The sequence below is a fragment of the Montipora foliosa genome, chromosome 6 (assembly GCF_036669935.1).
Source record: "Montipora foliosa isolate CH-2021 chromosome 6, ASM3666993v2, whole genome shotgun sequence".
In the NCBI taxonomy this organism is placed as follows: Eukaryota; Metazoa; Cnidaria; class Anthozoa; order Scleractinia; family Acroporidae; genus Montipora; species Montipora foliosa.
The window spans coordinates 45,179,959-45,207,743 of NC_090874.1; the positions used below are offsets into that span (position 1 = coordinate 45,179,959).

At 38.6% G+C, this 27,785-nt stretch overlaps 4 protein-coding genes across 7 annotated transcripts in view; 2 read left to right on the forward strand and 2 right to left on the reverse strand.

Annotated features, from left to right (window-relative positions):
• Positions 1 to 2,920, reverse strand: part of LOC138007490 (oligosaccharyltransferase complex subunit OSTC-like) — a 17,566-nt gene extending 14,646 nt beyond the window's left edge. Inside the window, exon 1 of the mRNA XM_068854443.1 lies at positions 2,763 to 2,920. Within this exon, the coding sequence (XP_068710544.1) occupies positions 2,763 to 2,901 (139 nt within the window). The 5' untranslated portion in view covers positions 2,902 to 2,920. The remainder of the gene's footprint in view (positions 1 to 2,762) is intronic.
• Positions 2,921 to 3,112: 192 nt separating this feature from the next.
• LOC138007493 (cyclin-dependent kinase 1-like) lies at positions 3,113 to 11,405 on the forward strand. 2 transcript variants are annotated; one of them, XM_068854448.1, is made up of 8 exons: positions 3,113 to 3,166; positions 3,249 to 3,284; positions 4,476 to 4,594; positions 5,157 to 5,434; positions 5,808 to 5,978; positions 7,164 to 7,327; positions 8,523 to 8,664; positions 10,395 to 11,405. In XM_068854448.1, the coding sequence occupies exons 3-8, from the start codon at positions 4,525 to 4,527 to the stop codon at positions 10,533 to 10,535; spliced, it is 966 nt and encodes a 321-aa protein (XP_068710549.1). In that variant the 5' UTR covers positions 3,113 to 3,166; positions 3,249 to 3,284; positions 4,476 to 4,524; the 3' UTR covers positions 10,536 to 11,405. The 2 variants fall into 2 exon arrangements, with proteins under 2 accessions (XP_068710549.1, XP_068710550.1); XM_068854449.1 differs by lacking the exon at positions 3,249 to 3,284 and having other exon boundaries at positions 3,127 to 3,166.
• Positions 11,406 to 14,225: 2,820 nt separating this feature from the next.
• On the forward strand, positions 14,226 to 27,681 carry LOC138007494 (uncharacterized). 2 transcript variants are annotated; one of them, XM_068854450.1, is made up of 7 exons: positions 14,226 to 14,422; positions 18,916 to 19,034; positions 20,062 to 20,131; positions 22,130 to 22,246; positions 23,219 to 23,407; positions 24,350 to 24,463; positions 25,557 to 27,681. In XM_068854450.1, exons 1-7 carry the CDS (start codon positions 14,255 to 14,257, stop codon positions 25,737 to 25,739), a joined length of 960 nt encoding a protein of 319 aa, XP_068710551.1. In that variant the 5' UTR covers positions 14,226 to 14,254; the 3' UTR covers positions 25,740 to 27,681. The 2 variants fall into 2 exon arrangements, with proteins under 2 accessions (XP_068710551.1, XP_068710552.1); XM_068854451.1 differs by having other exon boundaries at positions 14,248 to 14,422; positions 18,955 to 19,034; positions 25,557 to 26,417.
• LOC138007492 (uncharacterized) overlaps positions 26,189 to 27,785 on the reverse strand; it is a 36,931-nt gene continuing 35,334 nt past the window's right edge. For both annotated transcript variants that reach the window (XM_068854446.1, XM_068854447.1), the window contains exons 6-7: positions 27,439 to 27,549; positions 26,189 to 26,374 (exon numbers count right to left, since the gene is read on the reverse strand). In XM_068854446.1, the coding sequence (XP_068710547.1) occupies positions 26,189 to 26,374; positions 27,439 to 27,549 (297 nt within the window). The remainder of the gene's footprint in view (positions 26,375 to 27,438; positions 27,550 to 27,785) is intronic.

Below are 27,785 nucleotides of genomic sequence, written 5' to 3' on the forward strand. Positions count from 1 at the left end.
GGGTAAACATGCATTTTTCAGAGATAATTTAGCTTCAATTTGAGAACGAATGCCATTGCTTTGTATTAGAAAGCTTTTTACAAATATTATTCATCAATTATCTTTGAAAAATGCATGGTTACCCCCACTTTTCTTTTTGGATTTCAATAACACTTGTTAAGATCTACAGTTCCTGCATAATCATAAACCGAGGCAAATATACCTTTGAATTAGTAGGCACCATCCTTAAAAATGTCTTTGCATAATATGTAGCTCTAATAAAACATGATAACTATTGTTTTGCTATCATAAATCATTATAGTGCCACAATAACTGTCTTAGGTAAATAGCCCCCTGAGGAGACAAGTGGTTACTAGTAAAATACTAAACCCACAAAGACTGAAGAAAATAAAAGGGAATCAAGAAACATTGGCTTTGAGGCTGAGACGTTGATCATTTCCAAGTTCCCTTCACCTTCTTTTTCACAGCAAGTTTAAGTGTGTACTCCGAGTGTCTGACAGTTCACTGAAGTTAAACCTTGTCCAGCGGGGTTAGTATCTAGACGGGAGATCTCAAAATATATGACTTGCTGTCAAACATAGGACTGAAAATTCTATCTTAATGCTCAAAAATGTGAACTAAGCAAGGTGCAGATTTTTTTATCCTGCTTTACCCAAAACAAATTTTGAAGCAAAAGTAAATAAACATCAATACATAGTTTTTAGGAAGAGCAAAAGGAAGCTTTTAAGAAGTGTCAATTGAGAATTTAAAAAAATCGCCATCAGCAACAAAATTTGCGACATGAAAACAACATAAATTTTGTTCTGCGAATATAAAAACTTACCATCAGTGAAAAACATTTTGGAAAATTTTTGCCACGTCCACTTTTTGTATTGTACTTTTGAAAGCACAAGTAAATTGCAAAATTCAAAGTGACATCAATTTCAGCAGCGGCCTGTGATCAAGTTACCATGAATGTTACAAACAACTCCCAAAACAAACTTTGACAAAATGACATTAAGACACCGGTTTTTCTTCTTTTAAGTGTTTATTATTCATCAGCATCACAAATTAATTCTTGCCAATTTTGGGGCTCATTTATTGAAATTCAAACACGTTTCCAACAGACCTGTCTATTTCGTGACTTATGCACATGCTGTAGGCCTATTGACACCATGGACTTACACTCTTACAACTTGGTGACATAGTGTGTAATGCACTTTTAGTGCACTACGCGTATACGGTTTAGCTATGATTTGATTTACTGACGCTAGGAAACTCCTTGCAGGAAATAAAGTTCCAGGTGCACCTGTACCGTACCTGGCACAGCAGAGATGCCAACCTCTGGAGATCTAAAATCAGGAGATTTTTTTTCATCCAGACACCCCAAACAACCTTCCCCCTACAATCAACCCAAAAAAACTGCACCTATCCACCCCTTGCAGCCCACCTCCTCCAGAATACAAGAAAAACCTATTGCCATTGTGAATCTTACAATCACTAACCAGTTGGCATAGCTTGAATGGGGAATTTGAGAGAAAACAAGGCACTTATAACGAGAATTTTTATTGGTCAAACAGAGATCCAATCACACTACGGACAGTTGATCAAACTGTGGAAAATATGTAATTTCAAGGTTTCCGTTTTTTTTTTTTTGAAATTTGTGAATTTAAGGACGTTCGCGCGAAATTTTTTTAACATTGATTTTTTTCTGAAACTTTAACCACTGTAAGATGATGAGTTAGTTATGTCAGAAATGTAAAAAAATGGGGGGTCACCGACTTCGTTTTGGAGAGAACATGCCCGGAAAACACCCAAAATGTGACAAAATTGGGCTTCGTTAGCGAATAAGGCCAGTGTCTGTAAACCCAAATATATTGCAATCAAATCTTTGAAGTGAAATCTTCTCTGCCAAATATTATTTAAGTGGACTTATTAAGTGAATTTAGTCAACTGGTGAGGTTCCTTAAAGATCAAGTTCGCATTTAGTGACCACAGTTTCACGCGCCTTGCTGCCGTAAGATGGCAGGATTTGATGTCCCGTGAGCAGAAATCTTGAAATTTTTTTAACTTCCCACATTGATTTTTTGTTCATTTTTGGACAACGTGGAGAGAAATGTAAATAAAATCCGTTTCTGGAAAGAAAAATAGGGGTCACCGAACGTTCAAGACCGTTAAATCCCAGCAAAGCTATAGCAATGACCTTTTGCACTATCATTTCTCATTTTATTACTTAGCGCGCGCGCTCGTGTTTGACGTGGCGTGTACATTTGCGTGCGCAGTAAGGATGCGCAGAAACAATTGGCGTGAACGTCCTTAAATGTGACATTATATTCACGAAGAAATCAACCTTTCATCAAAAAATCCTGAGAACCAAGTTGCATATTTTAACTGGTCAAACTGCCTTAAAATACTGTCCCTACTTAGAGCCAGGGTCATGATAAATGAATTTTATGACTAGTCATAATCATTCTATTATTCCTGTATCAATACATTTGCAGTTGATTTCTGACCACGTAGCCAGTGAAAGCAGCACTGGAGGTAACATTGGTGCAGGCTTCTTTTGTCTTGCTCAAAACTATCAACTTCAATATGGCCTCTACAATAATATATAAAATTATCAAAGGAACAGAATTTTGGATACGAGTACTTTGAACTAGACATGACAAAAAACCAAAATTTGTAAGTGAGGTTTGCGTTTATGCAATCAAAAGCCAATCAAAGGATGCAGATAATAGTACTATTAGCAGACACAATCAAATGAAAATTATTGGAACCTTTACCTCCGGTAACCAGAAAATAAGAAAGTAGAACAAAGGCAAAGACGACCATCGCCGATGGTGGTTTAACCCATCCAGGCTTCCTTAATTTGAGGTTAGGAACTTCTAAGATATGAAACGGTAACCCATACAGTGCCTCCATTTTGTTGAAAGAAAGTAAACATGATACTACAAACAATTTGATTGGTCCAACGTGTCATTTACATTGCCCAATGGAAATGTGGTATATATATTTCAACCTCTTACCCATTCCCAGGCTTCTCTCTCTGCCTAGTCGAGTTGTCAAGTACTGAGAGGGAATTGAATGCTGCACCCTGATTGGCCAATTCAACAAACACCGCTTTTTTCAAATACGAATCTCACGTTGAGGTCATTTGCACTTAGCTTTGAAGAGACGCATTTATCAGGTTTGTTTCCAATTCTTTGACTGTACATTCTGTTAAAAGTTAGGATAGATATCTTATTTTTGAGTTCATTTCCTTTGCTTAGTTGGTGAGCAGCTTCATTGTCGCCTTTGAAGCGAAGGTAGGTAATTTTCAAAAAGAAGTGTAGGTCGCTTTCTGTTGTGCAATGTCGTCCGTTGTAAGAATTATTCCTGTTCTGAAGATTTTAACCGAACAGCGAGATGGCGGCGAATCGTTCCTGGGTTGTTTTAAATTTAACAAAAACCTTCTTTTAAACATGATAGATTTTTTATATTCAGTAATAAGCGATAACTTCAGGTTAAATTAACGGTTCACGCAAGTTCTATAAAAGCTTGGCAGTATCGATCATTCGGGATCATTGAACGGAAAAAAATTTCGTTTGGATTCATCGGCAATTACTTCCCTTTTCGTGAAAGATCTCTGCTATTATCGAGGAATATTATTCAACTTCATTTTGTCTATACAATTATTGATTTTATCACTTTCTTATTTTTCGTTTAATCAAATGGCATTTTAAGCGCGTTCTAAAATGTAAGAAGGCATGTGTGGACGGTGTCCAACGCGTGGACTGTGGAAAACCCGAAAAAGTATTTTAAGAAAGTACTGGGAGAAACATTTGGGTGAATTAGTCATAGCTCATTTAATAGTTGTAAGAGCAAGGGGACTTTTTTTTCATGGGATAAAATTACCAGAAAAAATCTTGACAAACATGGCTTCTTTTTCCCAGTACAATCCCAGCAACTGAACAAAATCTTATCCCAAAATAAAAGTCAAATTTTTATTAATAATTGATTTGGAACTAAAATATTCAGTTAAATCCTCTTTTTTGAAGAAATCAAGAATCAATCCATTGTATGTATTTTGCTTTTCCTAAAACCCTAGAAGATAAGAAACAGAAAGGTACATGTAATTTACAGCAGAAACAATACATTGAATTGGCTGAACCAAGTCTGTATGAGTCTTAACATCTGAACAAATGGTTACCAACAAGATTGCTTTTAACATAACCAACAATGATGGAGGAAAAAAAACCCTTTGATCATGATAAATTCAATGTTGCATTCTATGCTGTCAAACCTTATTTTGAAAGTGCTATCTGAGGAAGCTGTTTGTTGTGCATGTATTGACTCTGCATTCCCCCAAAAAGATGTTGATACCCACATACATGTTGCAGTCACTGCAGTGTCTTAATATTTCGAGAGTTTGGGGAGAACAAGGTTTTTCTAATTTGTTGTTTCATAAATTTGGGGTCTAAGTGTATTTCCCAAAAAAAGCCTTTTTTTGGTTCCAGGTAAGTCTGCACATCAAGGCACACATCCATCTACAGCGCAACAGTTGAAATGGGTTCTAAACAGCAGGATACATGTATGAAGATGGAAGATTTTGCTAAAATTGAAAAGATTGGAGAAGGTATATGATCATAAGTGAGAAAACTGTGATAGGTTGTGTCTCCCTTCTAAATAAAGTTGTTGTACTATATTGTCAATCACATTTCATGGCAGCATTTGGCAGAACAAATAAAAACAGATAAAGGATTGAAATCCAAAAATTGCCAAGGCTGAAGTTTGTTGATTTGTCAGCTACCATGATTAATATAGTTTAATTAGTAGAATGAAACTTAACTGCCACCAGCCAGTGGTAGTATTTGAATGAAGTCTAGAGTTTTAATATTTAATGCAATACAAGGTGCTTAAACGGTTGGTTCATAATCAATTGGATACAATTCACACCTGAAGGTCTTTTCATCCTTTTTTTCAAATTTCTACACATTTTCTTGCTAATTCAACAGTTGTAACATAAATTAAATGAAAGAGATTAATTAATATACGATGTACAGTAATGGTGAAGGCCAGGGTTTGCTTTGAATGTGTCATGAGAAAAGGCTAAATAGAAGTTGTCATATATATAATTATATACTGCATTTTTGCACACCACTGGATGAGTATGCCCAGCTTTACATGCTGTTTTGCAGGTACATATGGAGTTGTTTACAAAGGCCGTAACAAAAAGAACAACAAGCTGGTGGCTTTGAAAAAAATTCGACTGGAGTTAGCAGATGAAGGAATACCAAGTACAGCAATACGAGAAATTTCATTGCTTAGGGAACTTAGAAATCACCCCAATGTTGTTACTTTGGAGCACATTCTTCATGATGAAGCTAAGTTGTATTTGGTGTTTGAATTTCTCATGTGTGACCTGAAGAAGCATTTGGATTCAACAAAGGAAATGTTGGATACTATGTTAGTCAAGGTAGGGTTTATGGGTGCAATCTTTTAGGTGCCTGGCAAATTGCCAAGTTGTGTACTTAATTAATTAATGCATGCCTAATTCTGCACAAAACCTTCTGGTAATATTTAAGGTCAATGATATTTTCCAATATTTGCTAAGAACAATCTTACGGGGTCCCTTAATTTGGATTTTTGCAAAATCCTCATAATATTCCTCCTTGTCAGTGGAAATCTTTGCAATTATGGTACTACTAGAATTGACAGTACTGCTCTGTGGATCCTGGAAGAGCTTTTAAAGTCATCTCTCGAGGATCTCTGGTAGTTGTGATCTGTTTTCATCTTCATGGAAATTACAGTGTATCTGTTGCAAATTGACTGTTTGCTTTCTTTTGTAGAGCTACCTTTATCAAATCACAAATGCCATGTACTTTTGTCACAGTCGTCGAATTTTGCATCGAGACTTGAAACCTCAGAACTTGTTAATAGATGAACAAGGACTTGTAAAATTAGCTGATTTTGGGCTTGGAAGAGCCTTTGGAATCCCTGTCAGAGCCTATACCCATGAGGTATGTTAAACATTGACCTCACACTGTAACAATGAATAGCTTACTCAGGGCGCGACGAAAGTGCTGTCCGATAGCCCAGGGCTAGTGGAATGACTTGTCGGGCTAGCGTTTTCTTATCATAGCTTGCCCGATGGGCAAGCACCGTTGGTTCCCCATTTCTGATGATCAATTGGGCTTTTATACCAAAACGTGTGTAGCAGAAAGCTCCTGAGAGAAAATGATAATGTTATGAGGCCAAATTATCGTAGCGTGACAATGTTTTGCACCGCGTCCGTAAATAACGTCATGACTTTTTCTGCTTACAAAAGCGACCGAAATATATTTTATAAACAATTTAATTTCGGGCTAGCTCCTCGGACCTTGGGGCTAGTAACCTCAAGTAACAGCTTGCCCGAAGGGCAACCTCATCTTTTCATTTTCATCTCACCCTGTTACTGCATATGAATCCATCAAACAAATGAAACCAACTTGTTCAAGCAAACATGCCACTCAAACTGGTTCAAACTAAAACCTGGTATCTCCATGTCAAACAGCCAGTAGTCAACTAACTAAATTTGATCATGATGCAGTATATGCTGAATGTTCTAAGGGCGCTTTCCATTTGACAGAACTGACTGGCCAGACTGGGCATTTGGAACGACTAACTCCACAACATGATTCAAATTAACACTTTGAGGATAATATATACTCCAAAGGATCGAAGGCGAGGGATTATCATGCATGTGTTACTTCAAATTGTTGCATTTTCTTTGCAAACTGATGGGTCTGGCCGGCCAGTTCTGACAAAAGAAAAGCGCCCTGAGAGTACACTGTAGACGTAGCCATTCGCTCCTCAGGCACTGCAGGATTCCCCTAGTTGACAAGTAAAATCATCTGGCATTAGACAGTGAAATCTATTTAGTCTCACTCCTAGGAATATCTTTCCATGCAATCAATACATTGGGTTGGGTCTGCTTTATTGCTTAGAGAAGTAAAATTTACATGGACAGATGCAATAGCACTTGGTTGCCTATACTAAGTCAGATATTAATTTAAAATTAATTGCACACCTGTTGTCCAACATTTTTCTCATTATTGAAATATTGCTTGTATTGTAGATTATTACACTGTTCCTTCAGTAGACAGGTCAACGTTGCAATATTTATACTGTCAAACTAACCTCATATTTGCAATTGACAATTTTAGATTGTTACCCTGTGGTATCGTGCTCCTGAAGTGCTTCTAGGTTGTCAAAGATACTCCTGCCCTGTAGATATGTGGAGTATTGGATGTATATTTGCTGAGATGATTACAAAGAGACCATTGTTTCATGGAGATTCAGAAATTGACCAACTTTTCCGTATTTTTAGGTTGGTATAACATAGCAACATCTTACTTCAAACAGGGTTTTGCAGTGAAACCGGTTGTTCATTAATTTTGTGCGCCACTTTGCAATTTTGTGATGCAGTGTTGGTGTTTTGATCTGCAGTTTGCTCCGAGGAAGTTGCAAGTTTTGATCTCACCTCTCTGCCCGGTAGTTTACCTTCCCAACGCTTTTCGTTGGCTGTTGGTACTTATTGAAACTACTGTTGAGGGTTCTGAGGGCATGCTTGTACAGGACATTTTTTCTGATTTGGGCAGGGACCAAAGTCGGACCAGATCAACTCGGATTGCCCACCTATGTTTGAGCGAAAAACGGTTTTGTAAGCCAAAACTATCAGACGTTTGCGGCAATTTCACCAAGGATAGCTTAAAATATTAGGGCTAGGGTGATTTCTCAAGGCCTTGTCATGTTTTTTATGTTGATCCGAGGTGAGCGATTAGAATTGATCTGGTCCAACTGTTGTATCTGCATCCTTTTCTGATTTGGGTCTCTTCTAGAATGCACTTATGTGTTTGGAGCAAGATTCTATGGCTTTTTCACAAAAAGAGCTAATTGGCAATCCAATGCTCATGTTGACATGGATGCAATTGTTTTCTTTGCTGTTTGTAAAGTTTGCGGTAATTTCTCAGTTAAAGTAAGTGGCTATTAATTAATTCAAGTGAAAGAGCTAGCCAATGGTATGATGTCATGCTGTACTCAGCAACGAGAGGGAAGGTAATCTTTTTAAGAAAGTATAATGTTAGACATGTTGAGTTTGGTGTGTATAATAAGTTGTTAAAATGACTAACTTACATGTGAAGATGTTTACATGTACATACCAATATTACCAAGGTCTGCGAATCTGATCCTTTTTTGTGAGAAGAAAGGATCAATTTTTTTGTTTGACTTTTGTTAGTCTATATTTTTCTCTCTCTTGGATAAAAGTATTCTGCATTCTGCAGTTACTGTACAGTAACTACCTTCTAAATTAAAACAATTGTTTTTACTCCTTGTTTCAAAGGTTTATATCCTAAATACGTTACTGATCTCATTTACTTTTCTCAGGCTGTACTGTGTTGAGTGTACACCACAGTACATATATATTCAACCTTTGATCCTGGTTAGTAAGAGCTATTTAGAAAGATGTGCATAAGTTTAATCAAATTCCTTGAAAGATGATTCACACAGGTTTTTTCTCAAAGAATCTTAGGTACTCCAACAGAGAAGACTTGGCCAGGAGTGTCGCAGCTTCAAGATTATAAAACTAATTTCCCAAAATGGAATGGAGAGGGCCTGAAGAAAGCTGTCCCACAACTGGACAAGGAAGGGCTTGACTTGTTAGAGGTGTGTTCATGTATGAAAACTGAGAAAAAAAACTTTTGAGTAGATACAATAAGTAAATTAAAAGCATTATTCTCAGGCCTAGAAATAATTTCAAATTCTAACTTGCCCCTTGCATTAGGCAAGCCAACTTCATGACCCACATTATGGGTAGTAAATTAGCACTTCACATTACACTCTTACAGTTAAGTCTGTTGAAATGTAGTTGAATTTTTTTAGCTTTGTAGAAATTACTGAAACAATGTACTCTTACCATTCGATGGAAATATATAAATCTATCTTTTGTTTTGAAGTTGTAACATGGGTATCGTAGAAAGCCAGGGTCGAGAGATTAGGGGAGTGGTCAAAACTACTATACACTCGAACAGGACCCACTAAACCACAAAATAGATGGTGGTGTCTGCCTGCACTCCCCTTCCTTAACGTCAAACGATCATGTGTCTATATTGCATAGCCACCCCTTTATCCAGCAATTCCCTTAAACTTTATGTCCAGGTGCTTATTTCACAGCAATGAGTGCAGGTTAACAATGCAAACTCCCTTTCGCTTTGTAAAACTCCTGCATATAACTCACATAAAACCCTGTTTAACGACCACGAGGTTAATCTGTTCTGATGGTGGAGCCACTATCAATACAATTTACCCTCTGGATTAAGATTCAAGACTACAAAGTATCGTTCTCCTTGCCTGTGTTTCCTTGTGTACATCCAACCTTGTTCCCACGGTCTCCATCTACAAGAGACCCTTACCCTAAACCGTGCACCAGTGGCTCAGTTGGTTGTGCATTGGGCTGTTACGCGGGAGGTCAAGAATTCGACTCCAGCCGGACCTTAAAGTAACTGAGGAGAAAGTGCTGCCTTTGTAATTACACCATCAAATAGGTTTGACTTTCAAGTCTTCTCGGATAAGGACTGTAAACCTGTGGTCCCATCTCATACCCCTTGTTGGAAACCAAGTAGCATGGGACGTTAAAGAACCCATTCACTCCTTGAAAGAGTAGGGGACAATGACCCTGGTATTGTGGTCTGACCTAAATAACTTTTAAACTGCATAACAAGCAGTCTCGCCAAAGTCCCCCACAAAAAGCATTGTAAATTAGTCCTGAAAAGCCCCTAGGGGGGAGAGACAAACAACTTCACTTCACCTCACTTCACTCACTTCACCCTCAGGGAACGAGGTTGGTGTGCATAAAGTCATCCCGAAAAATCCTTGACTATTGCTACGTCATAGCCTCGCTTGCATAAACAAAAACAAAGATGGCGGATAAATTCAATTTAGAATTGCAATTGCATATTTTTAAAGCGTTATTGTTGGCTATTTAAACACATTTAGTCCAAATGAGGGGTCAAGTACGACAATACAGGTAAAGAACTTTTGATTCAGAGAAACTTTTTTCTCGGCGGTACCTTCCCTTTAAAAAGGTTTTGGAACTTTTGAGAAACAAACCCCTGGTCACTCTTTGCTGCGAGATAAGGTCTCATTTCTCTTAAGTAATAACTAGTCTGCTGTCTTTTTGAAGCTATGTACAGTGTAAAACTAAGGTTGATCCCCTTGGGTTGCTTGGTTTGGTGGTTTTCCTTTTACAGTACCTGGGTCAACATTTCTTCCTTTGAAAAAAAACTCTGAGCCTAACACTGGACTATGGACATCTTTATGAGAACCTGTGTGTCAAGATATTGCTTTTGAAAGCATTCTCAGTTCAACAGTTCACTCTCAATTTTTTTTCTCTATAGAAAATGCTGATATACAATCCTTGCAAACGGATATCAGCCAAAGCTGCACTAGACCATCCTTATTTCAATGACTTGGATTTGTCAACTCTTCCTGCGACGAAACAGACAACTATGAATGGTGGCCTGACAAGAATCTTCTAAGATATTCAAGTTATTTGATTTATTGATTTCTGTTTTCAAATCTCTGTTAATACAACTTTCACTTCCTTTATTGTACCCATTTTAATGCTGAATGATCGTAGTTATGCCAAGGAACAAGTAAAATTATGAGTTGACAACATTTAAGCACAGTAATTCTGTTCGGTGACTTGATTCATCAGAACTTGTTCCAAACAAGTTGTACTGCACTGTGACAATTATGCTTAATAACTCGAGTGACTGACAGCAAAAAGCTTTTAGTTGCACTCAACATGGCATCTCTGCAAATGTTGACCAATGTGGTATGCCAGTAGAAATTTGTTTTAATATACCTTGTACAATATTACAGAAATAGGAAAAGCTTGCAGAACATTCAAAACTACTCTGACAGCCGTTTCTAAGACACAGTACCGGTATGCGCATGCAGAAATTATTTGCTCTGCAACACCCAGAATTTGAACAAACTGTTTTCCTTGACTCTTACAATTCAATGCAAGTCCAGTCTGTAACATCGGCATATCTTGCACATGTCTGTTTGTGGAGTTAATATTCCAAATTATTGAATCATGTGCCAACTGTCCTTTGAGGGTCTTTTGATTGACTTGAGGTTTTGGATCAAATTAATGTTTATTGGTTACAAGAGACTTAGAGTTGGTTCATTTAGATTGAGTAGGCTTTGAAAGAGCTCCTTTATTTTGACTTATACTTCAACAGCACATTCTTTAGAGCATTGACTGTTCATGTGAAAATTATCATACTACATAATTATGTTGCTCGTAATATAGAAATTCCATTATGTATACTTTTATTTTTACAACACATTTGTAAATAGTCTCACTTAATTAAATGACCAAATAAACTGGTGTTTGCCTACTTCAGTTGAAATCAGAAGACAGTGGTATGGGAAATGTAAGCCCATGGAAAAGAATCAAACCAACTCTGTAAAACACATTATTTTCCCGCATCTGACCACATGTGGTAAGAAAGTCTCTGATATCCTTTTACGTTGCTGTAACTAAGAAAATTTCGTTTGCCCCAAACTTTAACTGAGAGTTTCAATTTAACCCCTGTGCTGTTATTAAAAGAGAAAAATAGATGAAGTTACTTGGGTATTCTGAAACTATTCTGTTATGTCTAGACGTCCCACTAAAATTCCTTATGCAAAAAAATACTCAACGTAACCTGCCAACTAGTTACTTTATATAATGTAACGTCGATATACGTTCCTACACATCGCCACACGTTATTCTACGTTACTTGTCGTTAATACTCGTCGCTAGACGTTAGTACACATGACCAACCGTTATTACATGATACTAGCAGTTACTACTCGTCTCAAGACGTTACTACACATCACCAGCCGTTATTACACGTTATCAGCAGTTACTAGTCGTAACTAGACGTTGCTACACATCACTAGCCGTTATCACACGTTAATATCAGTTACTACTAGTCACAAGACGTTACTACACATCACTACCTGTTATTGCGCGTTGCTAGCAGTTACTAATCGTCACTACACATCACCAGCCGTTATTAAACTTTACTAGAAGTAATAATAATAATAATAATAAAATTTATCAGTCTATGTCAAAATTTCATTTACAAAGCTGGAAAATCATTCTCAGTTATGAGGCCGTGAGTTTGCAAATGAAAGACTCCTGCTCTGCCAATTTGACATTTAGAGCTCATAATTCACAAAAATAAGCAAAATTACCTAAAATAGCATGACCTAGCCCCTTAAAACTGCTTAAAACTACCATTAACATAATTATATCTATTAATGTGATATCGTTCATTTTCATTGTGACCTCTATGGACACTTGCGTGATTTGACCTTTTTTTTCTTGTAATTTTAATTTACTGTTCCCATTTAGATAGGTGTACTAGAGCAAGGTAGCGTGATATAAGATGACTTTTCCATCCTTGTTTCCGATAAAAGATTTAAATTTTTGTTAGCCGTTAAAAATCGCGTGACACATTTCAGATGAAAGAGCGAGTAGAAAGAAAAAAGCTAAGCATTCAGATTTCAAGTTAACGTCGATTGGATCTGATGTTTCCTCGTAAAAACAAAAATATGCCAATTTATGAACTTGGTCAAGCCTTAAAGGGGCTAGGTCACGCTATTTTCGGTACTTTTGCTTAATTTTGTTAATTATGAGCTCTAAACGTCAAATTGGCAGACCAAGGGTCTTTCATTTGCAAAATCACGGCCGCATAACAACTGAGAATGATTTTCCAGCTTTGTAAATGGCATTTTGATATAGACTGATATAAATTTGAAAAAAGGTGGGCCGACGTTTTTCAAATTTACCCTAATTCAATCCATTTCAATCCTCTCCAGTTTTGTCCATCCATGTCCCTTCTTGGCTTCCCTGTGTTTTGTTAGAGTTCTTCTATAGTTTTGAACAGTTATTTTGATATTTTAGTTAATTCTATGACCATTTGATCAGTGCTGAAATTGGGTGACCTAGCCCCTTTAACACACTTGAGTTATTTAGCTTCTGGCCCGGGCGCGGAATTTCTGGGTGGGGGATGTGCCACTAGGACCTGGAACCCCCCTAGCCTATACCAGAGCTTGTTCAGCTGAATTTTGCTACCCTGTACCAGCATAAACTCCCCAAATTCTCCCTATCATAGAGTAGCTGTTTTTCAGAAACTACTGAGGTCACTAGCACAGTCTAGCCAAAACAAAACCTATACCACAATCGTTTCTCTCTCAAAAAAGGATTTATTTATACTTGTTCAGTTTGTTCAGTCTTTTTCTGGTTTCCTTAGTCTTGATAAAATTTTCATCCAACTGGTCAGTTCCACACTTGAGCATGAAAAATTATACCCAATTCTAGACACAAACGCTCTGATTTATGTACCCTATCCTAGAATAAACTGCTTGAAAACCATACCCTTCACAGCGGCACGTACCTGCATAGCCCATACATGGCAGTACCCCCTCTCCCCCACCCGGGCGGCTTCTAGCCCGGTGATGACGAACATTTTCGACAATATCAACGGTGATAACCCGAATTTTTCATCAAAGAAGCGCCAGGAAAGATGCAGTCACAAGCCGCCAAAAAGGACATTGGCACGGTATTTAAACTTCAGTTACAGAGAAAAAAAGGGTCAAGTTTTTGAGCAACAACAACAAACGCTGCAACGTGAAATTTAAGCTGCAGTGTCAGCAATGGGCCATTTGGTCCTCTGCTTTGTTTTACATTCGAGCTCCGTGACGGGTGGCAAAAATGAATTTTCGAGAATCTAATTTTTGAATTTCGCTGTGTATTTAGCTGGTACTTGAAAGGCGTACAGTTGATCATTTTTGCAAAACAACATAAGCAATTCAACTTTTTTGGGGATGTTCTCCCATTTCTGAAATTCTATACTTCGAAAATGTGTCGCCACGTCCCCTGTCCCCGTCCCACTTTTCGATACAGCCTTATAAATGAACATGAATGAAGATAGATAAACGAAGGAGGGTTAATGAACGAACCTGCTTGAAGGTAAATGACGATAAGTGACCGTGAATGAAGGTAGATTAATAGGGATGATGATAAATGCACATAGATGAAAGTAAATGGATAAAGATGAAGGCAAATGAATATCCATGGATGAATAATGGACCGTTTTCAAATTCTCACGGCTGGACTGGATTCTATCATGGAATGGAGGCTAGTGCGGGCAAATCATATACAGTACATGACGTCTCTGCCTTGTAGGGAAGAGGTATGATGTCTGATATCCCAGTTTTAGACTTCGGCCAAATTTGCCTTAGAAAGGAAACCAACAACTGGTTTTCAGGAAACGCCTCGCGACAGCTAGCAGATAAATTATACAAAGCATTTAGCACAGTTGGCTTTGTGTACATCAAGAACCACGGCATTCCTCAAGATAAGGTAAAGTTCTGTCCTGGTTTTCTTTACTTTCAGTCGCTACAAGAAGAAGTTTTGTGTAGAGCGCAAGCGGAACTTCTGACAAAAATAATATGGCATTTAAGGGGAGTAAGGATGGCCGTGTGGTAACGCTCGTCCCTCCCACCCCTGCGGAATCGAGATATTTGTCGATCTCAATCTCACTCCGAGTGTTTCTCTCCCGGTCTTCCCCGATCCAATTATTCCATCTGGCTGTGGTGCTCTACCTTTCTCAAACTCCGGTAACATGTGGTCCTGCAATTGTGTCCAAAAGTCGACTTGTTTGCAAGTCTATCGGAGGTCTAGCATGGGTCGTGCTAGGAGGCCGAGTGCCAGCAGCACAGCTCCTTCTGTCCGACCTTGTCTAGTTGCGCCTACCCTGGATTCCAGAGGTTTTTTCTCTGTTAGAGCGACGAAACAGCGAGTCACGAAGGGGCAAGAAATAACTCTGGTTCAGGGCGTTGAGAACCTCACTTCCATGCCCCGTTTGATTGACATTGAAAAAACTCAGTAAATTGATACGTGACATAACCTACCAATCAGCATCTTTGGTTCCCACGGTACATCCATTCGTCTTGTTTACTTCGATGTCAAATTTAAAAATTCAATGTTCCATATAAGACTTTGATGTCGAATATGAAAATAAAAACTCACATTTAAAATTTGGATGTCTAATTCCGAAGCTGAATTTTGGCGGACATTAAAAAAAAAAAAAAATGTAGAAATCACTGAACTTTTCCTGCCTTCAAAGCCTCGATTTCCAGAACTTTGCAGCATTACGATCATGGCCACTGCAGTGGGCATGAGAAATCTGGTTACAGCAATTGAAAACTTATTTGAACTACTTTCTGTTGCTAAACCAATAGAACTGACAAGTTCCTGGAACCAATCGAATTGCTCAGGTCAAAATCTGACTCTGGGAATATGAAAGGCCATCCCATTAGACTGGCCTTCTCAAAGAACTCAACGGCCTGTACCAGAGGTTTTTCCTCGCCTATTCCGTCGCTCTGAGAGAGAAAAATCTCTGGCAGCCAGGGTAAGTTGCACCCTTAACTATAAATTCTCTGATTGCAAGAGAGGGCGATTTGCAAGCCAAGTGTTATTTATTTATTTATTTTATGCATATTAAACTATTCACAAATGTGCGTGTGATGAATGCTTGACAAATTAACAAAGAAGAAACCACATCACCCATCATCCTCTTTCAGAGATGCCAACCTCTGGAGATCTAAAATTCATCCAGTCCCCCAATCTCCTCCCCCCATGATCAAACCAACCATTCCCCTCCCCCAAAAAAGGCAACCTCTATATTAGCTTTAAAACCCATCGTGTTTTAAATGAAAGATGTTGTTGTTGTTGTCGTCGTTGTTGCTTGTGCAATGCTCTACCAAATGAGCTATGAAGCCAAGCAGTTGGGAGCAGGTCATTATTTGGGTTCATGTGTTCCTGTGAAGGACTTGACTGATGAATGAAATAAATTGATATTATTGGGAGTGGGTGTTATAGAGGAATGAGATAAGTGATCCTCACACTTATCTGGACAATTTAGGCAATTATCTCTTACAGACACCTTAAAAATTCAGGTGGCTCCAAACCAAACTCAGCAAAAACTCTCTTTCCACAGTCATCAAACTTTTTTTAAAAGATAGTTGGTATTCCTTTGCTGTAGTGATGAAAACTTACATCTAAGTTCTGATCTATTATGTCTTGGTTTGGTGGAGATTCTTCAAGCATAGCCTGTATAGCTGTTGGTTTTGTTGTAGTTTAGTGCTCAAGAATTTGAGTGACAAAGCCACAAGAAGGCTGGGATGGGGGAACATTTCCCATGCAACGTTGTTGCTTGAAATCTAGTGCAATCTTCAACAACAGAACCACCAGCCATGCAGGCTATTTCTAGAGGTAATAAAATCCCCAAGAGAGGGTGACTAAAATTTCAGGATTCTTCACTTGTCAACTAAAAACAACAACAAAAACAACAACAACAACACTTTATTTCACCCCAAAATTACAAATTATGTTACAGTAAATGATAGGGGTGCTGGCTACCCAAAATAACTTGAGAATACAGTCATGTTTAGGTTGGGACAATGGAACACCCAAAACTTAGACACACACAGCGGTTTTCAATCGAGTGTTGAAAGTAATAAGCAAATTGCATTGGTTTTGCATTTACTTCACTCAATGATTGGTTGAAAGTTCTCGCGCCATTTTTTCAACTAATCAGAAGTGAAAGCAAAACCAATCGTGGCTTATGCGTGCACATTTTCCCATGCTTTTTTTTGGCTACGTGTAATTACTTTGAGTCTTGATTGGTTTACTGGATTGTCTCTGCCCTTTTTGATTGGCCAAAGTTATTACTTTGGTTTTGGTTTGAAACTCGCTCTAAATGCACAAATAGAAATAAACCAAGGTAACTACTAGTAGACTAAGATTCTTACATTGCAAGGCAGTATTTTTACCCAGATATCTGGTAATCTTTGATAAATACCTCTTACTAACTGAGTTCGAGGTCCATACTGTAAGTTACGGACCAAGTTTTATCCCGTTGATTTATGGCCCAAGCGTGAAGCGCGTGGGCCATAAATCAACGGGAAAAAATGAGGATCCGTAACTTACAGTACAGACCGAGAAAACAAGGTTAGTAAGATATTTATTATATCTCTGAGGTTAACCGGCGCGCCGGCAAGGAAACTAGTCAAAGTGAAGCGGAAGGTTCAACTGCCACAAAGAATGCCTTGCCAAAATCCCAAAAACTACATCTTCTTGGCTGTTAAGTTTGAAATAGTTGCTTGCAAGATTCAAACAGTTTTCAGTACAAGTTTATGCAACAGAAATGACATGAAAAACTCGCTTGATGATGTTTTGTTGAAATTTTAAATTTAGCGGGCTGTACAGCGGGTCGTACTTTAGAATACGGCCTGCTAATTTAGCCAATTACAGCGCGCGTACTATCTGAGAGATATAATAAAGTATTTTAGTCATTTTCTTTTTAAACAAGGACAATGGTGAGGATTTTATTGAATATTCCGTAATTTGTTCTTGGTTTTTGGAAGATAATAAGACTGTCATGCAGGAAGACTAGTATTATAGGCCCCGTTTTCACGTACCGGTATCTCTATTATATTTTTGAATCTGCAACTTTTTCTTTCCGAATTCAAAAATATTCACATCCTTGTGCAGCATATTCAAATCGAATTTGCTTGTCCACACGTATCTGAAACATATCCGGATTTACTCTAGCACCCAGGACTCCTCAAGGATACAGAGGTAACAGAGCATGCGCCCTAAATAAATAATATTACCCTCGGCGAGCCCTGGGCAGCCATCTTGAGCATTGATTTCATGGTAACAAATTGAACTCGATCTTGTTACGTTAATCGGGTTAAAAAAATTCCAGATTCAGCGTCCACACGGTTCTGGATTCATAGCGGATTAAAAAATATCCACTCTGGAGAGCATATTCAAAAAGTTCCCGATTCCTCAGGAAATTTTCTGGATACGTGTGGGCAGAAGGCGTATCCGCAAAGAAAAAGTTGCTAAAAATATCCAGATACCTGTGGACGGGGCCATAGTTATGGATCTGAGTTATTTTAGTGAAGAAAGAAATAAAGACAGATGGTAATAGTCTATTGTGATATTTATACATAAATATTGCTAAATATAAAGTCACTTTCAAAGAATTTTATAATTTTGAGAGAATTAAACAAGGGTTAGAGTGCTAATGCCATCTTCAAAAAGATTGCTTTTTTTTTGCAAAATAAAAATTGGCTGAAGAGTTTTCTATTATTTGTAGTAAGATTGAAATGATTAGTTCATGACTTCTTTTGAGCAGAATGAAAAATTACAAACTTTGATTTTTCTATATTGATTGAGAGGTTATTAGCACAACCATGCAGGGTAACCCAATGAAAATTGTTTCCAAAATACATAATAATAAGCAAAAAACTTACAAAAAAACGCTCATAAAACAATTTTTTGAGTTCTTAAATTTTGCTGGGAAAAAAGGGCATTCTGCACTGCCAGGATGATTATGAGCCCAAGGCCATGTCCCAGCTAAATAGTGAGGGGAATGTACTCCCAGCCAGCTGACTTTTTGTGACTGTTTCCCGGCCAGTAAAGAATTTTGTGAATCTAAACGTTAACCGCTCGCCAAACCGGTCAAAACGGTTTTTTTTCTCAACATGCGATAAGTTGAACCAGAAGTTAAAAGCTTCTTGTGTGAGCATCATAGCCCTTTTGTATTCACTTTTGTGCTGAGTAGAACTGCGTTAGAAATGATAATTATTAAGTAAAAATGAGTAAAAAATAAGCAGAGAATAGAAGTGATGGATTGGTTGCTTGAAAACCTTTGCAATAGAAAAAAAAAAACGCTGCAGATAAAGTTGTTGAAATTTAAAGATGTTAGGGTTTCCATTCCAATATAAACTCATCATTTTCACGTCCAAACTATTAATAGCTATTATTTTCTCTTGACTTAGATAGCCAGCATTTTCAAATTGAGCGATGATTTTTTCCAGTTGGATCATGATGTTAAACAAAAGTATGCTCGTCCAGCAAGTGGTTGTGGACATGGATGGGTGGCCTTTGAGAGAGAAAAGTAAGCTTTTTCATAACTATAATATTGTCTTACCTTTATTAACCCATTGACTCCTGGGGGGTTCCCAATTGGTGAGTAAAATCGTCTGGCGTTAGGGAGAGTAAAATACTAAGTATGGCCGGTTTAGGCCAGTATAGGCTGGGGTAAATGGGTTAATCATTCTGAGAAACTGTACTGAAGCTGGTCCCAAGTAGTTTCATCTTAGCTTCAGAATGATTATGATGATAATATTAATAATAATTCAAATCTTAAGCCTATGTACAAGTGAGCACAAGTGAGCACAAGTGCTGTAGAGTGTTTTCATATGACATCACATTGGCTATGTTGGAGGAGTGAAACAAAGAAACAGCGTGGAGGGTGTATTAGTTGCAGGTTGCAGGTTGCAGATTATGGTTGCAGGTCATTGTTTCACCATAGCTGAAACAACCTAAACCTTTACTAATGCTAACGTTAGGCCTAAGGTTAGCATTTTTGTAAAGGTTTGGGTAGTTTCAGTTAGGGTAAAACAATGAACTGCAACACTAATCTGCACTTTACACCCTCGGAGAACAGCAGCCATATATGTTGCAGGAGTGAAATATTCTTTTGCCAATTGAACTCTGTTTTTATGAAAATTCTTCTATTTGTTTTAGTATGCAAATATTGCTTCTGATCACACACACAAAAACACTCTATACTACTCAAATCATGGTAAATATTATTTTGTTTATGATGAGAGGGAAAAACAGATTACCCATCTAGCAAAAATCTCTCTGAGCAGAGTGGAGAACGAATAAACTCAACCCCAAAGTTTGTGAAGTCCAGGAATCAGCCCTGTGCTACATTGGGTGGAAGGCAGGTGCTGTCACCACTGTGCAAACCCTGCTCCCTCAGTGATAAATTATTAGCTACTGTTGTGCAAGCAGATGTCAAGCAATGTGTGTACAAACAACAGAAAAAAATGATCTTGCGAAGAGATATGCGGAATGATATTGCAAAAGTACCTGAAGAGAGGATTCTCAGTGCTTTTAAAAATTATGCTTGGTAGGGTAAGTCCAGACAGACCAGCCGATCATAAGGAAGCCTTTAACATTACTGAGCCCTGTAATGACCAGAGGGTGAGTTTTGGAATCATCAATTTGTAACAGTTTGAACACCAGTTTGAACACCTTTTTGAAGTGCGAAGACAATATACTAAGATCATGATTATCATTTCGGCATTGGCATTGTCCTCGTCTTCATCATCGCAATTTTCATAGCTCTTATTATCATCGTCATTTTTATTTCCTCTCATCTTCTTCATCCAACCCATGATCCAACCCCTCAAGACCATGAACTTCAACTGTACTATAGATCTCTTCCTTTTCCGTTGCGTCATTCAACCAAACTTTTTATATGGAATTATTAAAACTACTAGTAGCTGTATTTGTGCCAACGAGACAGTTGACGTAATATAGTTTGCAGAGTTTGCAGATTTGTATTAGAGTGCCATTTTTGGAACCAATAGTAGTTGTAAATTTCAAAGTATTGTAACTCAACTTATCTGAGTCAACAATAACACAATAGCAATATAAATAACCCTTTCACACTTTGTATCTCGAACAACAATAAATGTCAACTTGTTTTGCTATAATATTGATAGTACTGTTGTAATTTTTGAACATCCGTAATTTTAAGTGTTTTAACAGGAATATACAATAATTAAGTTGGATAAAATCAATGCCATGTACAAAAGTGGCTGGTGCTCGTTGGAAATTTTGAATTAAATTTCTAAGGGAGACCAGTCTGGGCTTCGCCCATGCGTTTTTGAGGGTCACGCCAAAATGCAGACCGTGCAGACCAGGGGTAAAATATGGCGTTACCCTCACTATTATTGAGAGCTAACCGTAAACAGGCTAACCTGAATGTTATTTAGGCCTAATTAGGCTAACCGAAGGTTATTTAGGCCTAATTCAGGCTAACAGAATTTTCATTTTACAGACGGTCTGCACAGAATGCAGTCTGCGTTTTTCAGTGTCCCCTTTTTTGACCCCTAAAAGAGACCATATTTAAAATATAATATCAAATATGTATAATATATATTTTATATTTCTTCGCGTGCATTCCTAAACGAGACTTTCACGGCTAGATATGGGCTACATATGATATGATGGTGTTTTGCCCAGAACACCCTAAGTGAGACCAAAATCCTAAATCCCCCGTCCAAGGGTTAGATAAAGTATGCTCGAAAATTTGAGCATAATGCTTTTGAGCGTTACTCATAACATCATGCTCGAAATTATGTTCGTACCCTAGCATTATCCTCAAAGATGCTCGGTGAATTTGCGCAAAAAAAAGAAAGAAAAAAAAAGACAAAATAGGGGCTAACATATTATTTTCATGTTGCACTCTCAAAGTTACAGGCCTGGGGAGCCAGGCATAAAGTAAGGTAGCCAGGCCTTGAACAAAGTCAAATAAGTGCATAAAGCAACCACAAAGCCCACAATTGAACAGGGCATTTTTAACCACATTGTTTTGATGTTCTTATTACCAGGATAATGTTATCAACCTTTATGCTCCTAAACGTGACTATTATGCCGGCATTATGCTAGATGCTTGCACTATAGTATTATTCTCGAAATTATGCCGGCATTATTTATCTAATTCTGCCCTGCCCTTTTCATATGTGAGTCCCCCCTCCGGGGTCTTTTTGTCCCTTTGTCTTCGGACAAGAAGTTCAACGAATTTCGTTAGCTTGTTAGACGTTGATAACGTTTCAAATGACACTGTACTAAGCCTATCTTTTAGCCCTAGTACAAAATTACTTTTTCTGGAATGGAAAATTCTGTTTAAAGCCTCGTTGGGCGTGAAATGGCCATCAAAAAGCTTAGCGTATTGTTTTTAACTGTTGTGAAAAGCATCAACAAGGAGGGGACGCGTTCCTTTCTCTCCTGCCTCCAGCGCGCTCGTAGAAATCACGCTTCCTGCCATGCGTTTTCCCTTATCCCGTACCTCGTCGCCCCGTGTTCTCCCGGCATAAAACGACCTCATAAAAGAAACTTTCGCCAGTTGTACTTTCCTGTCGTCAATTCAAAGTACTCACCTCCGTTTTTTTTTTGTATCATTTATCCATAAAGGTATGGCCAGATGATAAGGTACCAGGCTTTCAAAAAGAGATACACTCTTTTTTCGAACTTTGTGGTCAGCTGAGTTTACACATTCTTCACCTAATGGCGCTTGGGCTAGAACTTAAGGTATTCTGATTTGTGCTGGGTATATTTTCCATTTAGTAATTAGTTTTAAGGCCCGTGCAAACGCTCGCAACAACACGCAACATTGTTGGGCCCAACAGTGTTGCCTCTTGTTGCGCGATGTTAGCCGATGTATGCAAACGCTCGCAACAAGTCACAACATGTTGGGTCTTTAGATGAGAATACAAAGGACTCTGGGACGTTTTCCATCCCCGACGTCATGTTGGTTTCTTGTTCGCATGTATTTGTGTGGATACGTGGAATGTAGTGCGCGCAACATTGTTAGATGTGCTGTGCAAACGAACGCAACAATGTTGGACCACGCTTCGATGACCGCGAAACAATTGAAACGTTGGCCCTGAAGTTTGACCAGTTTCAAACTTCATCCAACAACTTCCAACAAGTAGCAACAACACACAACATGGTGTGCAAACGCTCGCAACATGTTGGGCCCAACAATGTTGCGAGCGTTTGCACGGGCCTTGAGACTATTTACGCCGTAGACAGTTCTAGGAAAAAAAGAAAATCCCAACTTGCCCATTGGACAAGCAAACTTGATGACCAACTTGCCCAAGGGGTTCCTCCACTTGCCTGTGTTTTTATTAAGTATTCATAGGGAAAAAAGATAGAAGAACGCTGTCTTTTTGCCAGGCTTTCTTCGCAACTGCTTTTGAAGTTGCTGCTTAACTGCGATGATCTTCAGCTTCCGAGAAATGCGCGTCATCTTCGAGAACCAAACGTTATCTTGTCGTTTCGCTAAGATGTGCGTTTCCGGATTATAGGGGCTTAGAAAGTGGATGTTACAAAAATAAGTGAACGCGTTAGTGGAACGACTTAACGTGTAAGCGAACTAATCCAATTGACGAACTACTCACCAAAACAAGCTCAGCCCATATATAAAAACGTGTCAGAGGGTAGAATTGGATCACGTTGGTGGGAGAAAACACGCACATCCGCTCTTTTTTTATCCTGTAGGATGCAGAAATCTTTACGGATACGCACAAGACTATGGAGAGTACAAAAAATGCAACTACATTGCGGTTGTTGCACTACCCCTGTATTAAAGAAGAGGATGGCATTAAACCAGGACAAATCCGATGTGGGGAGCATACTGATTATGGGTCAATCACGCTGCTTTTTCAGGATGAGATGCCTGGACTAGAGGTATAACCCTTCGGTGCGATGGGGTGAGGGGGGAGGGGAGTGGGGGCAATGTAGTAGCTCTTGTAAGGTGTACTGTGATTGGATTGCTGCTCAAACCAAAGAGAAAAGAAAAAAAAAGAAGAGCTACGGAAGAACTTTGGAAGTGCGTTGGTTGTTGGACTTAACGGAAAAACAAGGAACCGATCTGTGTATACTCGTAATTGGTGTCTTTTGATTTTATTTGTATCGCCATTATTGTAACTTTCAGCGAATTACCCTTGTGCGATTGTTCGACATTTTATTCACTTCTAAATAAATGAAATCTTTATTTTTTGAAATTTCATTTTTCCGTTGTTGTGGTAGGGGATTAATAAAAGGCTTAAGCACGGGCTTTTTTTGAGACGCGGACGGCAACCGGAAGTGAGCTGCTTTCCCTTTTATCTTGTCTTGACACTCATACATTTACATTCCTAAGTATCTTTTCTCGATTAGAGATGATTAGTATAAAAATCTTGGAGACACCACCGTCCTTGCACGCGAAATGTTCTCTTCCGGTTGCCTTCCACGTCTCAAAAATGCGCTTGCTTAAGCTCTCTATTGTGGGAAGAGGACGGGAAATATTTTCCATATGTTCAATGCAGCTTTCCTTTGCAAGTCCTGCGTAAAAATGTTACGAATTTACCCTTTAGTCCTCACACATTTTCAGCCTCGAGAAGTGATCCAGTGTGCGGACATTTCACAACATTATGGTAAAAGGGGTTTCATCATTTGTTGCTCCTGTGTAGTCTCGCAACTACGATCATCAACTAAGGTCTGAAGATTGTCTTCCACAGAGTTTCCATTTAGTTGTGTGTTTGGTTCCCATTTTCGTAGAGAATACACAAGATTTCCAAGTACCAAACGAATTAGTCGCAGTGTCACTTCAGCAATCAAATCCGAGTTTTCAATGGTTACTCTACACAGGTATTACCTCTCGGATGCGAAGACTACATACCTGCGCCTCCCCTCCCAGGGGCAATTGTCGTCAATGTAGCTGACCTCATGCAAAGATGGACTGCTGACAAGCTGAAGTCAACGGTACGATTGCATTTATTTCTAGACTACTGAGACTGGTTCTCTACTTTGTAAGAATAACTGGCAGATTGGCAATAATGTTTCCTTTTTGCTTCGAGGAATATCTTTTTTCTTTTGGGTAAGCAATAGGTCGTTTGTTACGAGGGGCTCATTGACTTGGCCACGCATAATTATTGTAACTCAAACTTGTGTAACTTTAATTAATTCTTGTATAACGAGGCTTTATTATACACACACTTTTCAATTTCTTTATTAATTAAGTCCTTGCTCAGTGTTGCATGGTTGTAATTAGCTTCAGTTTCACTATTGTAGTAGCAATCGCAGTTAACTTGTACACAATATTAAAAAAATTAAAAATAACCCCTCTTCATAGAATTCTTATCTTTTAATTTATGCAATGTTAAACTCAAGCGGAGAAAACAAACTGAAGGCACTGAAGGCCAACAGTTGTTAGTATCACCCAATTAGTGGACTAATGCAAGTCCTGCTACGCTACTAGAGGACTATTGGTAATAGTCCTCAAGCACCGAAAAGCGTGACGCTTTCTTTCGTTTTATTCCAAAATAAATATTTCTTCAACTTGCATTTGCTAACTTTATTATTGCCTTTTCTGTCCGACTAGTTGGGAGATGTGAAAACCTTTAGACCCGTAGCCCACTGTTAAGTATCCCTATTACTCTCTGAATAGTGAGTAACGTGAAAAAATTATCTGGCCTTCACTGAAACGACCAGCGTTGAGGAAGTCACAAATGTATTTCAGTGATCTCTGCTTAATCTTAATAGTTTATAGCGCACGTAGCCGGGCTACACCTTTCTAGGGTATCTCTTCTTTCAGTCTCCGTCGTAAGTGACGAAGAGTGACTCTGTCTTGTAACGAATTTCCGGGGAAAAATCCGCTTGGAAGGGTTAGCTGAATACAAAAGTAAACGCTTTCCATGAAGGCAGCACGACCGTGAAGTTTGCCGTATTTATTTGAGGCTCACGCGCGCGGATTTTTTTTGTTTCGTTGGCCCTGAAAATCCCCAGAAGGCAAGCAGTCCATTAACTTAGCGTTGCTGAAACAGTAGCTCTAAGTGTCTTTATTCCTTTACTTTAGCGACACCGGGTCTCTATTCCAACAGAGGAGTGTCACAGGCGTGTACCCAGACGTTCTTTGGCATTTTTTGTCCATCCAGATGACGACACATTGGTGGAGTGTCTTGATGGCTCTGAAAAGTACCCGTCCATCACAGCCTATGATTATCTTTGGCAAAGGCTGAATGCTACGTATGAGTACTAACTGGGAAGATATCAATTAAACATCGCTGATCCGTTTTTCCATGTGTGGTGCAAGAGCGCTGACGAATGTTGAACGGTTGGAATGGGAAGCGCGTCGAGTCTTTTGCAGGTGTAAAAGCGGTTACTTATTTCTACTACCACAGGCTTTGAGAACTTCGACGAAAAGGGGCGTATATGATAATTTTGAACATGGAAAAACATGCTTCAAAATTGTCTAATGAGTGGTAAGGCTCCATCGATTTTCAAAAATGGCTTTCACTTTGACGGCGAGGCGGTTCTTGATTCTGTGAGCCTGAAATTGACCAATGCGTTGAATATCTAAACTTCATCAATATCGTTACCGTTATCACGCTGTATCGCTTCGTGACTAGAGAAATGTCTGTATCGAAGCAAGTTCTTTGATAATTTGTTATTGGAAAAGTAAATTCCGTTCCTACTGATTGCGAGGATTTAATACTTGTAAGTTGCGAGGAGTTTCTTTTTTATCCAGTCTCCAGCTGTGATTGGTGGATACTTGCTTGAGCCATCCATGATACAACTGATCAGCGCATCAGGATCTGGATCAACAAAGAAAACCAGCGAGCGACGTGGGACACGACGCTTAATTTCGACTTCTGGTATCAAAACGCGATGAACCTGTTGTGGTAACAAAAATAAATAAATAAATAATTAATTAAGACGGTTCTGTGAGGACCCGTGTCAAAGCTCCAAGACTTCTCGGATGGCCTACAACTTTCCATCATCAACAAAGTTAGTAGCCTTCTGCTCAGACATTCTTGTTACTCATCACGCAATCTTTCCTCCTCAGGATAGATTGCGTGACGAGTCACAAGAATGTCTGCATGGGAGGCTACAAAGTTGGATGCCTTTGCAAACCTTTTTTCAAACTGTGTTATTAATGTGCCAAACAGAGGTCTATTGATTGACGAAATGAATTTGGATTTATATGGTGGTTGGCAAATTTCGAAAGTCAAAAGAAATGCAACGGCAGTGGTTTTGAGCTTTGCATAAGCAAGAGCAATAGCAATGATTTAGGCCTTGGGGTACAGGCAACTGTATTCCCTCCCCACCCCTTGATTCAATGTTGTTCATCTGTGTATATAATACAGCTTAGCTATCTACATCGCAAAGGGGGTGGGGGACATTATGCTGGATTGTATGGTGAACAGTTTTCTCTTGCCATCATGGCAAGATGTCTCAACTACTTTGGTTGTAGTTTAAGTCTTACTAGCAGCGGGCCACAAATCAACTAAGTCACATTTCAATAATTTTTAGAACCAGTATGTTGTCTTCCAGTAGCATTAACCTGAATTGTCTACTCTTGAGAGTAGGGAACAAGAAGAGACAGCTGAAATTCTAGTTTTCAGTAGCATGTGGTTGATAAGAATTTACCAGGTGACTGTGATAGTTCTGGTGCATAGAGAATGCGATGGAGTGATCCCATATCAGGGACTCTTGTTACTAAGTGGACCTCACACAAGTATAATTTATACTATAGACTAGCAAAGAGACCAATGTCACTTCTATGTATGGTACGGTTGGAAAGGCTTACTTGGTCCAAATACTTTTATTTAGAATTGTTGTAAGTCTTCTAATTGTCACAAAGGAGTGTTTTTACCCAGTGATAGACATTTCTGACAAAAGATACTGATAAATTCTATTTGGTTTACCGGTACATCACCATGAAACAAAGAACATACCGTAGACTTGAGTTTATCTGCAGTCCACCTCTGCATAAGGTCTGCAATATTTACCAACACAGTTCCTCTCATTGGTGTGGCAGAAATGAAGTGTCCGTCAACATTGGTAACCTATAAGTGGACCTACTCCATCAATAAAACTGAGAGATATCGTTTTATACTGCAACCACTGTCGTCTTGAATAACTTTCTCAACCTGATTCAATAAATTGGTGTGGCTCAGGCCAGATTTTTTTTTTGGCAAGTGAGGCATCTTTTTTAATCGTGACAAAGAACCTAATTTATTTTTGGTGTCTGAGCAACACAATTTTGTTACCATACAAGAATTCATTGCTGCTTGGAGCTATC

Bases quoted from the DNA above. Each gene is read 5' to 3' on its own strand.
- LOC138007493 (XM_068854448.1), top strand. From the start codon at position 4,525: ATGGGTTCTAAACAGCAGGATACATGTATGAAGATGGAAGATTTTGCT. The intron at 5,435-5,807 runs GTAGGGTTTATG...TTTCTTTTGTAG, and splicing joins TGGATACTATGTTAGTCAAG to AGCTACCTTTATCAAATCAC. The intron at 8,665-10,394 runs GTGTGTTCATGT...TTTTCTCTATAG, and splicing joins AAGGGCTTGACTTGTTAGAG to AAAATGCTGATATACAATCC.
- LOC138007494 (XM_068854450.1), top strand. From the start codon at position 14,255: ATGATGTCTGATATCCCAGTTTTAGACTTCGGCCAAATTTGCCTTAGA. The intron at 22,247-23,218 runs GTATTCTGATTT...TTTATCCTGTAG, and splicing joins CGCTTGGGCTAGAACTTAAG to GATGCAGAAATCTTTACGGA. The intron at 24,464-25,556 runs GTACGATTGCAT...CCTTTACTTTAG, and splicing joins CTGACAAGCTGAAGTCAACG to CGACACCGGGTCTCTATTCC.